Source organism: Mus caroli, chromosome 11, assembly GCF_900094665.2.
Source record: "Mus caroli chromosome 11, CAROLI_EIJ_v1.1, whole genome shotgun sequence".
Classification (NCBI taxonomy): domain Eukaryota; kingdom Metazoa; phylum Chordata; class Mammalia; order Rodentia; family Muridae; genus Mus; species Mus caroli.
In genome coordinates this window covers 1,309,032-1,324,304 of record NC_034580.1, presented here as the reverse complement: position 1 = coordinate 1,324,304, position 15,273 = coordinate 1,309,032, and the positions used below count along the sequence as shown (strand labels likewise).

The 15,273-nt window shown below is 47.6% G+C and overlaps 1 protein-coding gene across 4 annotated transcripts in view; it reads left to right on the top strand.

Annotated features, from left to right (window-relative positions):
- The window catches only part of Mtmr3 (myotubularin related protein 3), a 130,994-nt gene extending 116,061 nt beyond the window's left edge, over nucleotides 1-14,933 (top strand). The window contains exons 12-20 of one of the 4 annotated variants that reach the window (XM_029484042.1): nucleotides 2,914-3,109; nucleotides 3,829-4,014; nucleotides 4,667-4,837; nucleotides 6,046-6,191; nucleotides 7,185-8,586; nucleotides 9,827-9,937; nucleotides 10,364-10,452; nucleotides 11,104-11,130; nucleotides 12,853-14,926. In XM_029484042.1, the coding sequence (XP_029339902.1) occupies nucleotides 2,914-3,109; nucleotides 3,829-4,014; nucleotides 4,667-4,837; nucleotides 6,046-6,191; nucleotides 7,185-8,586; nucleotides 9,827-9,937; nucleotides 10,364-10,452; nucleotides 11,104-11,130; nucleotides 12,853-13,024 (2,500 nt within the window). In that variant the 3' untranslated portion in view covers nucleotides 13,025-14,926. Of the gene's footprint in view, nucleotides 1-2,913; nucleotides 3,110-3,828; nucleotides 4,015-4,666; nucleotides 4,838-6,045; nucleotides 6,192-7,184; nucleotides 8,587-9,826; nucleotides 9,938-10,363; nucleotides 10,453-11,103; nucleotides 11,131-12,852 lie in introns of all 4 variants that reach the window. The other 3 variants (XM_029484043.1, XM_021176002.2, XM_021176003.2) reach the window with 3 other exon arrangements.
- Nucleotides 14,934-15,273: the final 340 nt, after the last annotated feature.

Genomic DNA, 15,273 nt, shown 5'->3' with positions numbered 1-15,273 from the left:
CCTGCCTCTGCCTCCCGAGTGCTGGGATTAAAGGCGTGCGCTCTCTCTTCTCTTTTTCTATATAGGGTCTTACCATGTATCCTTGGCTGACCTGGAACTCACTCCAGATCAAGCTGGCCTTGAACTCACAGAGATTCACCTTCCTCTGCCTCCTGAGTGCTGAGAGTAAAGGTGTGTTCCATTGGTTTTTCAAGACAGGGACTCGCTTCATAAATAAAGCTGGCCTCTAACTCACAGAGGTCTGTCTACTGCCTCCAGAGTGTGTAGATTAAAGACCTTCGCCACTATATCCAGTTGAAAGAAAATATGTACTTGGGGCTGGCTTACAGTCTCAGAGGTTTAGTTCATTAGCATCATGCTAGGGAACGCAGTGGCGCACAGGCAGGCAGACACTGGAGCAGCAGTTGAAAGCTATGGCATGGTCTGCAGGCAGAGAGAGATTCCTGACTTGGCACTTTTGGACTTCTGAAACCTCAAAGCCTACCCTGGCAATTCAAATCAGTGTCCCCCAACAAGACCACACTTTCTAATCCTTTTAATCCTTTAAATAGTGTCACTCCCTGGTGACAAAGCATTTAAATGTATGAGCCTGTTGGGCCATTCTCATCCAGATCACCACACTGACCAAAGGAGAACTGTCTTCTTCTTCTAAGGATTTTCCATTTGCATCTGTCACTTAGCTCGGGGCCAGAGACTTGTCATAAACTCTGTTCTTGGCCATGTAGCCTGACTGCTCAGGATCCCTTTTCATGTAAATAAAAAGACCGGATCAGTACTGTGTAGTCTCTCATACCTCACAGATACTTAATTTCTTTCTTTAAAAACTCAATTTTAGGGCCAGAAAGATGGCTCAGTGCAACACTTTGTTGTTCTTGTGTAGAACCCAGCTTTTATTCCTAATATCCACATGGAAACACACACAGAGAGAGAGAGAGAGAGAGAGAGAGAGAGAGAGAGAGAGAGAAACTATTAAAAAACAAAACTTTATTTTGAATGTAAACAATGAGTTCACCCATCCTTGTCCAGGTGAATGGAGGATCTGTTAAAGGGACAGTGCTTTGTATTTGGGCAGTTCAATCTCCTTTATGGGTGGAAAGATGCTCTGGCAGTGATGGACACTGAGCAAGCCGCCTGTCTGTGCCTGTGGAGAGCTGGAGGGTTGTGTGCTTCTGTTCCACTGTGTGGCTCCACCCTCTGTGGTGGCTGCCTCTCTCCCTCTCTCCCTCTCTCCCTCTCCCTCTCTCTCAGACTGACAGCACTGGCTGCTACTTCATGGTCAGTGGGGTCAAAGAAACCTCCCTCTACTGGGTTTTGTTTACTGATTCAGCAGCAGGGGAATGTTCATAATTACTTATCAGCCCTCTGATTGAAAACAAAAGAGAACACATCTGATCCATCAAGAAAGGGTTTTAAGTGTGTCTAACTAGAAGATAGGGAAGCTTGAAGTTGAATTTATCTATGACAAATTTATAATTCATTAAGTAGAAGGACTCTTCCTATATTTGGGGGCAAAGCTTGGGGTATAATAATGATGGCAACATAGTATCAGCCTCTGAGTCACAGAATAGTTGGGAAAACAGGGCTTGTACACCCTGTTCTGCTGTTTGCTTGCCTGGTAAGAAAGATCTCCCTTTCTTAGACTCCTAATAACATTCATGTTCATTCTTCCTTTTTCCTATAGACCTTATCTAGACCTTGTCTTGGCAAAGCCTTCTCAAAGATCCTGGACAATTATTATTCCTTATCTTTCAGTGTTTAAAGGGCTAGACTTGTGGCCTTAAACTACAAATTTGGCCACATTTGGGGAAAAAATAAACAGAAGTTGTTTGGGGGAATGAGGGATGGAGGAAGAAGTACATGAAACAAAATGTCAACATATTTGTGGGGGTGGTAAGCTATAGCCTCAAACCAAAGAGGCAGATCTTTTTATCTGATACCCTAGAGGATTTTGAAAAAGGTAGAGTCCTCTTTCTGGATCCAGTCAAACTCAGCAATATTATATAGTCATTGTACCAGTTCTCATGAGTCTAATGATCATAATGGACTGTGTGATTGTGATTTTAGTCAGTAAGTAGTCAAGGCTTAACAGTGGGTGATGGGTAATGTTTGAACCATTCCTGTGTTTGCCAAAGACAATTTCTTACACTGTGTGTACTAGTCTAGAACTACTCGCGCGCCCCCCCCCACACACACACACATACTTCCCTTTTGACAAATTGTCTTTGAAGAGTAGATGTGGTACATTCCAGCACTTGGAGGCTGATCCAAGAGAACTGAGTTCCAGATCAGCCTGGGCTGCATAACAAGACCCCTGTCTCGAATTCATTAAATGTAGGGTGGGAGGAGCATGTACTTGTGTGTGTATCAGAACCAGGGGTGGGGGCATAGCTCAGTGGTAGAACACTTAGCTAGCAAGTGTGAGAGAGACCCTGGATTTTATTCCCAGTATATTCGGGGAGGAAAAAAAGAGGAGGGGAGGGGGTGAGGTTAGGGTACTGGGGAGATGGCTCAGTGATTAGGAGCGCGTACAGCTTTTGCAGTTTGGTTCCTAGCACCTACATTGTGCTGCTCACAGCCACCTGTAACTCTAACACCCTCTTCTGGCCTCCTCACAATACACTACTTCCTTACACACAGTTAAAAATTAAAAATAGTGCCGGGTACAGTATAGCATTGTTAATTACAGGAGTTTTTGGTTGGTGTTGATTTTTAGTTTGTTTTTCCCTAAAACTGACTTTTCTTGATTGTGGAGCTTGAATCTCACCTGGACATTCTTTATGAATAAACTTTTTAATAAAAATCACTTTGGAAACAAAGGTCTCGTGGAATTGCTTCTTAATTTGGCAGGCATTGGACATGGTGACATAAAATCATAAAAGTCAGTATTTCCTTATCTTCCCTTTTTTTATTTAGTTGGCTTTCTGCTCTTGAAAGTACAAAGTGGCTCCATCACCTCTCTGTGCTTCTGAAGTCGGCACTTCTCGTGGTGCATGCTGTGGACCGTGATCAGCGACCAGTGCTAGTGCACTGCTCCGATGGCTGGGATCGGACTCCCCAAATTGTGGCCCTAGCTAAGCTCCTACTTGACCCTTATTACCGAACCATAGAGGTAAGAGTGTCTGAGGGAGGAAAGAGTATTTCAGGATAGATTGGGGAAACCTTTAGGAAGGTTGCATGTCAATTTTGGGATGGAAGTTAAGTCTACAGAAAGTGTACTTTGTCATAATCATGCATCCATCCCTTAGAGCTATGTGGCTAGTCTCATGGTTAGTGACAGGCATCGAGGACACAGAAATGTTTCCTTTGCAGCATCTCTACTTGGAAAGATCTTGTCTACTTCAGGAAAAATGGGCTTAAAAGAACACCCACATACTTACGATAGTAGGTTTAGACAGAACTGCATGGTGTTCCGGAGAAACATCTGCCCTGAAATAAGCATTGTTGGGTTAAATATAGAAGAAAAAAGCATAAAGTGACATAAGGTACAAATATTTATAAAAATTGCTGCTGGGGAAGAATTTTTACAAATACGGCTTTATAAATATAACATCAAAGGTGAAAATTAGTAAAAGAGAAATTTGGGTAGGCAGGCAGCATTTGTGTAGTAAATGAGGGTGACTGCACAAATAGCTAGCTAGAGTGTCCTTTAGCTGTATCCTGAATAGAGTCCGTAAATTGAGGCGTTTGTGTAAAAATGTGTGAACCATTAGGGAGAGAGCCTTTGGCTCTGAGCCTATGCCAAAGATTGACTGTTGGTGACATGGAGCTTAGGATGTCACAGGTGAGACAGTATTGCATAAGTGATCTCTCTTCGGTGCCTCCCTGCAGGGTTTCCAAGTCCTTGTGGAGATGGAATGGCTCGATTTTGGCCATAAGTTTGCTGACCGGTGTGGTCATGGGGAGAACTCAGATGATCTGAATGAGCGTTGCCCAGTGTTTCTACAATGGCTTGACTGTGTTCATCAACTTCAGAGGCAATTTCCTTGCTCTTTTGAGTTCAATGAAGCATTCCTTGTGAGTTTGGACTTCATGATTCTCCATTTTGGGACCATATACACCTAGAGGGATGCTGATACAAGTGTTAGGGGGCCATTTTTACCGAAAACTGCATTTTTTCAAACTTATCAAGGAGTGACTGCTTTATTTAAAAGCAACAGCATTTAACTTTCACTCAGTGAATCTAGCCGCACCAGGTTTTCCTCTGTAAACATAGAGTTGGCTTCTAAAGTATATGGTCTAAAAAGTAGTTAGAGATAGAAACTATCTGAATCTGCCGTGCTCCCCTCCAGTCTCTACTGATGCTATCTGCCATGTTTTCTGCTCCCGCTTGCTCCTTTGATGAAAGATGTCCTCTTCCTGTTTGAGCCCTCCGTTACCGTGTCCTCCAGTTTCCATCCCCTTATTTCTGACTGGCTCAGCATTTCTCCACTATGCTTCTTGCATTAGTATGTCTTTGACATGGGAGTGCTGGTGGTTGGGGTCAGGCTCTGCAATTGGTAACTGTGAAGAGGAGGTGCCATATATTAGCTGCCTATGCACATACAGCCTACATCCCTGAGTGAGCTGAAGTGTTCTCAGGGATGTCACGGTGAATTGTAGTTGGGTTGACCTCCTTTCTGAGACCATGTACCCCACTGTATGATTTTGCCTGATTGGAATTTTGCAGGTGAAACTGGTACAGCATACCTATTCCTGTCTCTTTGGAACATTCCTGTGCAACAACGCCAAAGAGAGAGGGGAAAAGCAGACTCAGGAACGGACATGCTCTGTGTGGTCACTTCTTCGAGCAGGCAACAAGGCTTTCAAAAACCTACTGTATTCATCTCAGTCAGAAGCCGTATGTACCCTTTAGCCTGACTCTGTGATCAGCAGAGAGTTCGAGGGTGGGGGCGCATATGGGAGCTGGTTTACGTAGTACTTGTTTTTTGTGAAAACGTGTAAGCTGTCTCAAGGTACTTTTCCATTTTCCACCATTCTGTCTATGTAAGCCTGTTTTTTGATAATGCTCTGGCCTGTCCATGACCAACTCAGGCTCAAGGTGGTTTGGTGTAAAACACATTCCTCCTTTGTCACGAATCATTGCCTGTACTTCTGCTAGTGCTCAGCGTAGTCCTAACACGTTTCCACTCTCTGGAGGAAAAGGCATTAAGGTTCCTCTTCTCAGATGGCTTGCATGGCTAAGAAGTGTCAGCCAGCAGGCTCCTGCTACTCTCCCATGAGCCAGGCAATGAGGCCCACTCAGCTCTGTCTCAACACAAACTCTTTCTGCTGTTGGCATGTATCTGTCTGTCTGTGATCTCTTCACACATGAGAGCTGCCAGGCCTTTTAACACTTTGTTCCTTCAAAAGAATGCCTTCTGCTACCCAGAGAGAGAGAGAGAGAGAGGCAGTATGTCTGTGTATCAAAATGATTGGTGTTCCCTCTGTCGAATGCAGTTTAAGCCCTTAGAGGTCCATGCAGGCTAATCAGAGGTTGTATTACATTGCTGGGCAATTAATACACTTCGAATCACAGTTAAGTAGTTAGAAGAAAAGATTTACAGTGTCTCTCCTTCCCTTCGTTGTGCCTGCTGGGAAAGTGACAGTAAGGGGTAGGAAAATACCCTTATTTTCACATGATTAATTTAAAGGATTCTATAAAATAGGTTTACAGCTTTCACTGAAGCCAAGCTTTAGTGAAACAGACACATTCACCATGAAACAGAACAATTCTTACTCGGTAAATCAGGCTGATGAAAGCCTGTCGTTCAGTAAAGACCAACTGAGATGATTAATAAGAAGTCTGCCTTTAAAGGACCCATTAGATTTTCATGCTCACAAGAGGCTTTTAAGTAAAGAGTATTGGCCAACTGAAACCCTGGGTCTATATCTATTCTCTTGGAAGACAGACCTTCATTTACTGGTGCCACCTCATTGTTGATCTGTGACCCAGCTGTGTTGAGTGGCCCACCTAGGTGTGTTTATTCTTGCTTTGTAATTCCAGACATGTCTAAGGGATTTTCCGGAACATGCATAAACCTGTGTCCTCCCCACCCTTCTCCTCAGGTGCTCTACCCCGTGTGCCATGTGCGGAATCTGATGCTGTGGAGTGCAGTGTACCTTCCCTGCCCATCCCCGTCTACCCCCACAGATGACAGCTGTGCACCATACCCAGTCCCAGGCACTAGCCCTGATGAACCCCCACTGAGCCGGTGAGCCCAAAGCTGATGCCACAGGTCCTAAGTCCTGAACGGTGCTATTCTTTCTTAAGTGGTGGTATTCCCTCTCTCCTACCTTCTTCCATTCTTCTCCCCCTCTTCTCCCTCCCTTCCTGCCTCCAAGGCTGACCTTAGACTTTCAGTGATATGTGTGTTCGAGTTACTGGCCTGAACCACGACATCTGGCTGAAGTTTAGTTTCTTAAGAAAGATAGTAAGCCTTATTTCTGAGAATGAATTGGACCTGTCCCTACATTATTCTGCCACCTGCACTGAGCGGTTTTTCAGTAGTGGAGCACATCTGTGGAGTCCTTGTGGACTTTGGTTTGTTCACGCCCTGCTCCCTGCTCTGTTAGTCTTCTGAAGCTTGAAAGTCAGATGCTGTAAGATGAGAGAAACTGGTTTTGCCACTTGTGAATATGCTTTATTAAGAACAGAGTGAGAGATAATAAATGAACTTAAAATGTATAGTACAAAGGACCAGCAAGTTCCTTTGCCACTACTTAAGAGGTATAGACCATTTCGAGGAATGCCTCGTGAAGGCTACAGATGCATGAAGCTCTGGGTTGAGCCCCAGTTTTGCATAACCTGGCCTGGTGACACATTCCTGTGCTGCCAGCACATTGGTGGTAAAGGCAGAAGGATCAGGAGCTCACGGTCATTGCTAGGCCAGCTAGAGAGTGTGAGGCCAACCTGGAATACATGTGTCCTTGTCTGAAAAATCAAAAACATAAAGAGAGGAAAATGTAAAAGGATGCCTTTTAGAAATAATATATGCTGTTAGCTTATTTGGGGGTGGGGATTGGCAGTGAGGAAGTGCAGGCAGTACCTGTGGAGAGCCGTGACACTCTAGGAGTCTGAGCCTCATTTTAAAGATGTGGCTGCGATGGCCCAGTTGTGAAACAGTAGCTTATGAAAAACCTGTTGTCCCTGGGGCCCTCTAAATCGCCTCTCAGATTCTCATTTTCCCTAAACCCTTTTCTTTTAGGCTACCCAAGACTAGATCATTTGACAATCTTACCACAACCTGCGAAAACATGGTGCCGCTGGCCAGCCGGCGCAGCAGTGACCCGAGCCTGAATGAGAAGTGGCAGGAGCATGGGCGCTCGCTGGAGCTGAGCAGCTTTGCCAGCGCTGGGGAAGAGGTGCCTGCTATGGACAGCCTGCGCAAGCCCAGCAGGCTGCTCGGAGGTGCTGAGCTGTCTGTGGCAGCCGGAGTGGCTGAAGGGCAGATGGAGAACATTTTGCAAGAGGCCACCAAAGAGGAGAGTGGGGTAGAAGAGCCTGCCCACAGGGAGCACACTGAGGTGCCAGAGGTCAAAGAAGAGGCACCCCTAGCAAAAGAAAGTAGGATGGCGGCCGAGGGCCCCGTTGTACTTTACCAAGAAGCACAGCTGGATGAGGCTACTTTAAGAAGCCATCTAGGCCCCGGCCTCTCTGTGTTCTCCCTGGGTGTTCCTGAACATCAGGACAGGCACAGTGTTCTCTCTAGTTCACTCCAAGCTCCTCTCAGCGGGGAGCACTCCCAGGAGGTCCCTGCAGAACAGCCTCAAGTAGAGAATATTGCAGAGGACAGGGAGAATGTAGCTCCTGCTGTCCCAGTAGATGCAAAAGTTGGCCTTGGTATCTCACAGTCTAGTTCTCTGCTGCCTTCCCAAGTCCCATTCGAGACAAGAGGACCACACATCAACAACTCCATGCACATGTTACTCGAAGATAAGGTAAAGTCAGAAAGTGGGCCCCAGCTCCATCACAGACCTTGCCCGGCAAGCAGTGGTAGATTCAGTGGCAAGGACATGCTTCCTGTAGCACCAGAGCCCAGGCCTGCTGAGAGGCCCCAGTGGGACTCTGTGCTACACAGGACTTCATCCCCTGGCAACACCCTTAGCCTGCTGCAGGCTCCTTGTGCCTTGCCGTTAGATAAATGTAGACAGGGAATTGTGTGCAACGGTGCCCTAGAGACTGAAAACAAGGCCTCAGAGCAGCCTGCAGGGTTTGACACCCTTCAGAAGTACCCCACACCCAATGGACATTGTGCCAATTGGGAGGCTGGGAGGAGCAAGGACTCGCTGAGCCACCAGCTGTCTGCCACCAGCTGTAGCTCTGCTCACTTATACTCAAGGAACTTGCACCACAAGTGGCTGAATAGCCACTCAGGGAGGCCATCTACTACCAGCAGCCCTGACCAGCCTTCCCGCAGCCACCTGGATGACGATGGCATGCCCGTGTACACGGACACAATCCAACAGCGCCTGCGACAGATAGAGTCTGGTCACCAGCAGGAAGTGGAGACCTTGAAGAAACAAGTCCAGGAGTTGAAGAGTCGCCTGGAGAGCCAGTACCTGACCAGCAGCTCTCTGCGCTTCAATGGAGACTTTGGAGATGAAGTGGTGAGTAGGTCAGGGTTCCTTTGAAGCTCTCCAAGGAGACGGCACGCAGAGGCCAGCAAAGTAACCCGTTGCACCCAGTGCATGGCTATTGAAACAGACTTCTGAAAGGATTAGAAAGGGCTTACTGATGAGAGAGATTGTTTGGGAGTTGGCCTTGGCCATGGAGACAGCAGTCCTCCTCTCTTCTGCTGAGCTGGCTTCTTATTCCCTTGTAGGAAGTTAAGAAAAAGAGGTGAGTTAATATGCATGACAGGGGAATCGAATCTCTGCAGAGAGGGTCCCTGTGTCAGCCAGGCTTTGTGGCTCATGCCTGTAATCAAGGGAGGCTGAGGCAGAGCATTTCTACAGGTTTGAGGTTAGCCTGAGCTGCATAGTGAGTTCTGGTCTAACCTGGACAACAAAGTGAGAGCCTATTTCAGTTCACTGTACCCTGAAATAAAACACATATGTTAGATATGTTTAGAAGGGCTTGCACACCTGTTCAGAATGGCGTTGACAGAGCAGTGCTGATTCTGTTAGGCTGGAGTGTTTGTCCCACCTGCGTCACTAGTGAGCTGCCTGCCTTCCCAGACTTGGGAGTGTGGAAGAGCCTTGCTCTCTTTGAACAAGTGTTTGTACCCACTCCGTGGCAGGTGCTGGCAAGAGAAATGGAGAGAAGGGGTTGATTTTTGTTTGCTTGTTTTTAAAGCATTGTTGAGGGCTTAGTATTGATGAGGCTTGGTGGCTAGAAATGAGGGTTCCAGGGTTCCTGGGCCCCCAGAGGGGCTTTCTTCTGATGGTCTGACAGTGTAAGGCAGGTTCGGGAGTAATCACCCCAGATCCAGTGACTTTCCAACCAAAGGAAGTTTTGGCTTTTTCTTCATACTAAATACTGGTTTCTCATTGGCCCAAAGAGCCCCTCAGAAGAAAGGAGGGCACACTCAAGTCACTGTTTTCATTCAGTGCTGGACTGGATCCCCAGGCCCACGAGAACAGCTGACACAGGGAGCTCCTTCTCCCTTCAGCTCAGCAGTGCCTTCCTGGACCCTAAAACCCATCTTTCCACACCATGTTACATCAGAGAATCCATGTGTCCTTGTGAGTGCAGCCCCTCTTGCACCTGGGCAGCCTAAGTCTGGATGGCTGATGTGACTGCACATTTGGTACCTTAGCACTCAAGAGACCCACCCCAGTGTACTGCTCCTCCTCTGGGAGGAGACAGACAGGTTCACTCCGTTCAGCTGTGTTTGTTTGCCAACAGACTTCAATCCCCGACTCGGAAAGCAATCTGGATCAGAACTGTTTGTCTCGCTGCAGCACAGAGATTTTCTCTGAAGCCAGCTGGGAGCAGGTGGATAAACAGGACACAGAGGTACAGGCTCAGCCCCTGCTCTGCGTGCCAACCACACAGGTGTCCTACAGTTTTCCATTCCAGCCCCTCCCCATGCCACTGACCAAGGAAGAACTCACAGCCTTCAGCCTCTGCACCTCAACTTCAGAAAACCCACATCCATCAGTTGTAAGACAGGGACATCAGTGAGCTGGCCCTTTTCTCTCCATTGCCTCTGCCAGCTCTCATAACAACCCAGGGTGCCACTGGGCCAATTTGTCTTAGAAGATTGGCGCCTCCTCCAGGCAAACAATTTGGACACCTTTCTTACACTGTTAGCAGGCCTGCTGGGCTGGTACCACTGGAGCACATGTAGTCCTTGTGGCTCTTGCTCCCCCTGGTGTGGCTCTGTTGACTTCAGCTGACTGGTCCACCTCTTGTTACTAACTTGGTCCATGTGTTTTACAGATGACTCGTTGGCTACCTGACCACCTGGCTGCCCACTGCTATGCCTGTGACAGTGCCTTCTGGCTCGCCAGTAGGAAGCACCACTGCAGGTGCCATTGGGTGGCTTTTAGGGTGGGACGGGTTACAGAATCTGAACCTTGGCATCATACAAGCAGTGCTCTGTGTGAGCTGCCCTGGGGATTGTGTTTCTGTGCCTCTGAAATTGATCCTTCTGGAACTGTATTTGGGGACTCTTTTCCAATTCAGTGGTCACCATTACATTTTGAAATGTGGACATACTTTGTTTTGTTTCCCAGATTGGTGGTTAACAGCTACCATTCAGATGTTCATTTCTTATTTCCAGCATAAAACTGGTCATGGCTACTTTGAGTGAAAACAGTGGAGCCTGGTTTTCCTACTCCTTTCTACTTCCTGCTCCCTGTGCTGCTGGGGAGTCCTAGACACAGCTGAGGACAGTTTTCAGTCCTTGTTGCTCCCAATTTCTTTTTCCTAGGTTGGGGAGTGAGTCACTAAGGCCGCTTTGCCCTGGCTGGGGTGGTGACTCTCTGGTAGATGTTCGGTGTTCCTAGAATAGGATTTTATCATAATTGAACAATGGCCCACATGTAGAAGTGAGACTGTATTGAAAGTGATGGAAAAATCTCTCTGTAGACAGATGATACTCTTAGGGCCATGGGTCTCCCCCACCCTGCACCCCTAGACCAAGTGGCTTCTCTGAGCTCTTTCTCCCCTCCTTGCAGGGACACTGACTGTGTTGATCAAACGTGGTGAGCATTTACAACAACTTGTCTGTGATGTCTGCACAGCCACAGTAACTTCTCCACACTAATGCTGCCATTCCTTTTCTGCACACACTGGGCCTTGAAAGGGTGAACTTAGGCAGGCAGATGGGCATGGGAGATCCATAGCAACTGATGAAAGAAGCTGCCAGGGGTATGTCTGCTCCAGCCGTGTGCTCCCCTCTGGACTGTCCAGGCCAGCTGGGCTCTCAGACTCCTGATGAGAAGGGATGCTCCTGCAGGGCTCGTCTTTGGGGAAAGCCAGTGGGCTTCAGAGCTTTTTTTGTCAGGGAGAGGTGACAGTTATTCATTGATGCCAGGATGATGCTAGTAACTTTCAGGTCAAATGGCATCACTCCCTTGTTTAGATTTTATAGAGACAGAAGTGAATCACTTAGTGTGGAAGATTCCACTCAGGCCTTTCAGGGTCTCCCAAGGGAAGTCAGATAGAAAAGCTTAATTGATCAAACTCATATCAGGCTTTTAAGCTAAACTTCAGCAGGTCTGTTTAACAAGTACAAACATTCAGAAGATTTCCCGTGTAACCACAAGTTCTTGCTGACTTGTGCTTCTTAGAAAGATATAAAGTGTTTCCTACATTTTAGGAATGAAAGGCTTTGTGTTCTCGTTTTCTGTCCTGTTGTCCTGTGTCCTATCTTCCCTTCTCCAGTGTTGCTTTGTCTCATGTGGTCTTTAGTATCTGCTCCTCCTGTGCCTGAGTGCTCCTTCCCCAGTGTGGTCTGTATTCTGCAGTGCGGCCTTTCTGTTAACCCCTCTTCTCAGCTCTGGAGAGCTGTGCCTTGGGGTTCCCTATGCTGAGCTGGCCAGTGGTTGGTTTGTACTTCCAGGCTCAGCAAATGTAGGATTCCTTAATCCTGTGTTGGTTACCTTCCATGTATGTGTGTGTGTGTGTGTGTGTGTGTGTGTGTGTGTGTTTGTTTGTTTGTGGTGGAGTGAGGGCTGGAGGGTATGGCAGACCTGTGCTGCAAAGATGCAAAGGACTAGAAATTTGGGCAGAAAGGAGAAGGAAGCCTTGAGATGCATGGGGCAGGGCAGTGAGCCCTAGCTGACTGACCACTGTCTAATAGGGATGCATGTGTTTCTCCATGGCCTCGTCCTTCCACCCCCTTTTCACGCTGAGCATGTGTCATGTGCTGCTTTGGTTTTTGGCTTTGCATGCTGCTGGCAGCAGTCTGCATCCGACTTGCCTCTGAGGCAGTGACCGTTAGGCCAGAGTTTCTCATCCCCAGCTGGGCAGCATAGTTGTTTCTCGTCTTTGAGGGGCCCACGGGCTGACTCCACTTGACTTTGGTCTCCCTTTGACCTCAGGCTACCCAGATGGCCAGTGCCAAGGTTAGTGCATCCACTGGGTACATCCCCAAGTCAGTACTCAGCACTGAGCTGGCAGTTGCTGTAGTGCGGGGCTCATTTGCCTACAGAGAGCTCTTCTGAGCATCTTCCTATGCATCCCTGACAGCCTTGTGCCAGAGTGGTAAGGCAGCCACATGTCATCCTTGGTGGAGGTGAAAATGACTACACTGGGTAGACTTATCTTCCTATTGAGCTTCTTCCTAGCCTGGCCTGGGGAAATGAACGTGTTCCTAGCACATCCAGACGGTACACACCAAATGCTGCTCTCTGAAGTTATTTTTTTCTCTCACAAAAACCAACAGCTGAAACTAATGTTGTTTTTTTTCTTCTTGTCTCAAGGAATTGTGGGAATGTATTCTGCTCCAGTTGTTGTAACCAGAAGGTTCCGGTTCCTAGCCAGCAGCTCTTTGAACCCAGTCGAGTGTGCAAGTCTTGCTATAGCAGCCTCCATCCTACAAGCTCCAGCATTGACCTTGAACTGGATAAACCTATTGCTGCCACTTCAAACTGAAGCTCAGTGACCTGGGGTGGCAGAGGCCATGCTGCTGTTCCTTTAACAGGCTCACACACAGCCTGGGCAGTCCAAGAAGCCCATACATTTGGAATGGGGGCATGGAACAACCTGTACAGAGATTGGGATGTACCACTGGATTGTAAATTGATTTTTGTTTCATCTCCCCTTCCCTTCCATCCTCTTCTTTGCCTTCTAAAAAGAAAAATATCCCAGTTGTCTTAATTTTTTTTTTTAATGGAAGCCCAGAGGTTGCCAGGCTCTTATAACTGCTGAGCCGCTTGCTGTTGGTCATTCTGTGAGATCACTCAGTGCTTCCCTGTGGGAGGAGCCAGAATGCAGGCCTGAGACAGCAGGACAGAAAGTCAGCCTACCATTAGTAACACGAGTAACCATTGTTCACATCACAGCTATGTCAGAGTTGACCTTGCTGCTGGGGAGGCTGGAAGCCCTTTTGAGTGCACTGTTCCTCAGAGGGGTAGGGCCATCCCGCCTCACACACAAAAAGCAGGATGGCGCTGGGAGGAAGGCACACAGTGAGCCCAGGCCTCACTTTGAAACGAGAGGTGTGTGCTGCTTTTGAGTTAACTGAGGGGGAGATGTTGGCCCACGTGGATCCCAACTTTAACATGACCAAGATTGGGTAGGGCTCTCTCCGCCTCCTTGGGCTTCTAGACAGAAAGGTACAGACTGGCCAGAAAGCAGTATCCTCCTGCAGTGGTCAAGGCCTGCACTGAGCGAGGCACCTGGGAGCCCCCTCTGGGTTCCACAAGCAATCTCTTCCTCAGCCAACACGGGGAAATCCAGACTCAGGGTTCCACAAGTCTCCTGTTCCCAAAGCAAACCAATCATGCATCTCCCCTTGAGGGACGAATCCCCACAGTTCCAAAGCTCTCCACACAATCAGCCTTCCTCTTCTACTTCTGGGGCAGCAGGGAGGACCCAGGAGTCCCTTGTCCTGCTTCTGGCTGCCTGAGTGGGCACATGTCTGACTCCTGTTATCTATCAGTGAAGAGCCCTTGATGATTGTAGGGTTCTAAGAAAATGACATGGCCTGGAGGAGATTCAGGGTACCTTCCCTCAGTGAGCTTTGATGTGGTCCAAAAAGAGCCTTAAACCAGTAGTTATCTGTTGTGGTGGTGGTGGTATGGGAAGGGTGGAGAACAGTTTTGGTTTGTGCTTTGAATTGTTGGCATCTATGTTTGTGACCACCCCACCCCCCAAGGGTGATGCTTAGCTCTGCTAAGAGCTGCAAACTGGTAACCGAGCAGATTATATATAGTGTGGGGGCTGGGAGAAGTTGGGAGACACCTCAGTTCTAGCCTGGCCTATATCCTTGCCCCTCCCCTCTGGACGCTGTTACCTGGCCATGGGCCTTCTGTGTCTCAGGGAGGTGGCTTCTGCATGTTCCTCAGTATGGATGCAAGAAACCAGAAGCCTTCCCTAGTCTGCTGAAGGGAAGGCTGCAGTATCAGAGTATTGCTCATCCCTCCAGGAGCAAGTCAGGCAGAGGCCGAGCTTAGTGAAACAGGGTGAAGTGCTCCATGCTCTCTGTGGTCTGGAGTTAGGGTGGGGAAAGTTTGGCATAATTGAAGATTGTGCAGTTCCTAGTGACAGGTGCCAAGAGGTTATGATACGGGTTTCTTGGGTCTGTTGTACAGTGTGAATAAATGCTTGCAGCTCTAAGCCCTTTTTGATCAATGAAGCACTTTTTTTATTAATATTTTCTTTGTATGTAAAGGAGGAAACGTGACTCTCCGTAGCTGTACATATAACCCTTTTCTCCTAAAGAGGAGGAGTCAGTGCTCCTATAGTTTTCATTTTTTGTCAAAGCAAGAAGTAAATACTTTAGAATTGTTAAATATATAGATAAAGTGAATAAAGTTGAGTGTCCGCACGGTGGCATCTGCGAACGAGTTCTAATTCTTTGCCCTGTAGTTTAAACTCTCTTTGTCCCTTTTCCCCTTACATAGGAGCAGTGGTTTGAGGAACTGCTGGGAATTTGACCTTTAGCAAAGGAAAACTGCACATTTCAACTCTAGACCTTGGCAAAGGGAAAGGGACTTCCCAAGATGTCCAAGCACTCTAGTCCATTTTCTCAAGGATTTGCCTGTGAGGTCTGCCAAGCTGAGGGAGGGCAGAGCACCAGTCATCGTAAGGACCAACTGCATAGCCATAGTAGTCAATGTACCTCTAGCCTGTAGAGTCTCCTTTCAGATGGGAACTTGTCATTTAACACAGCCTGGCAC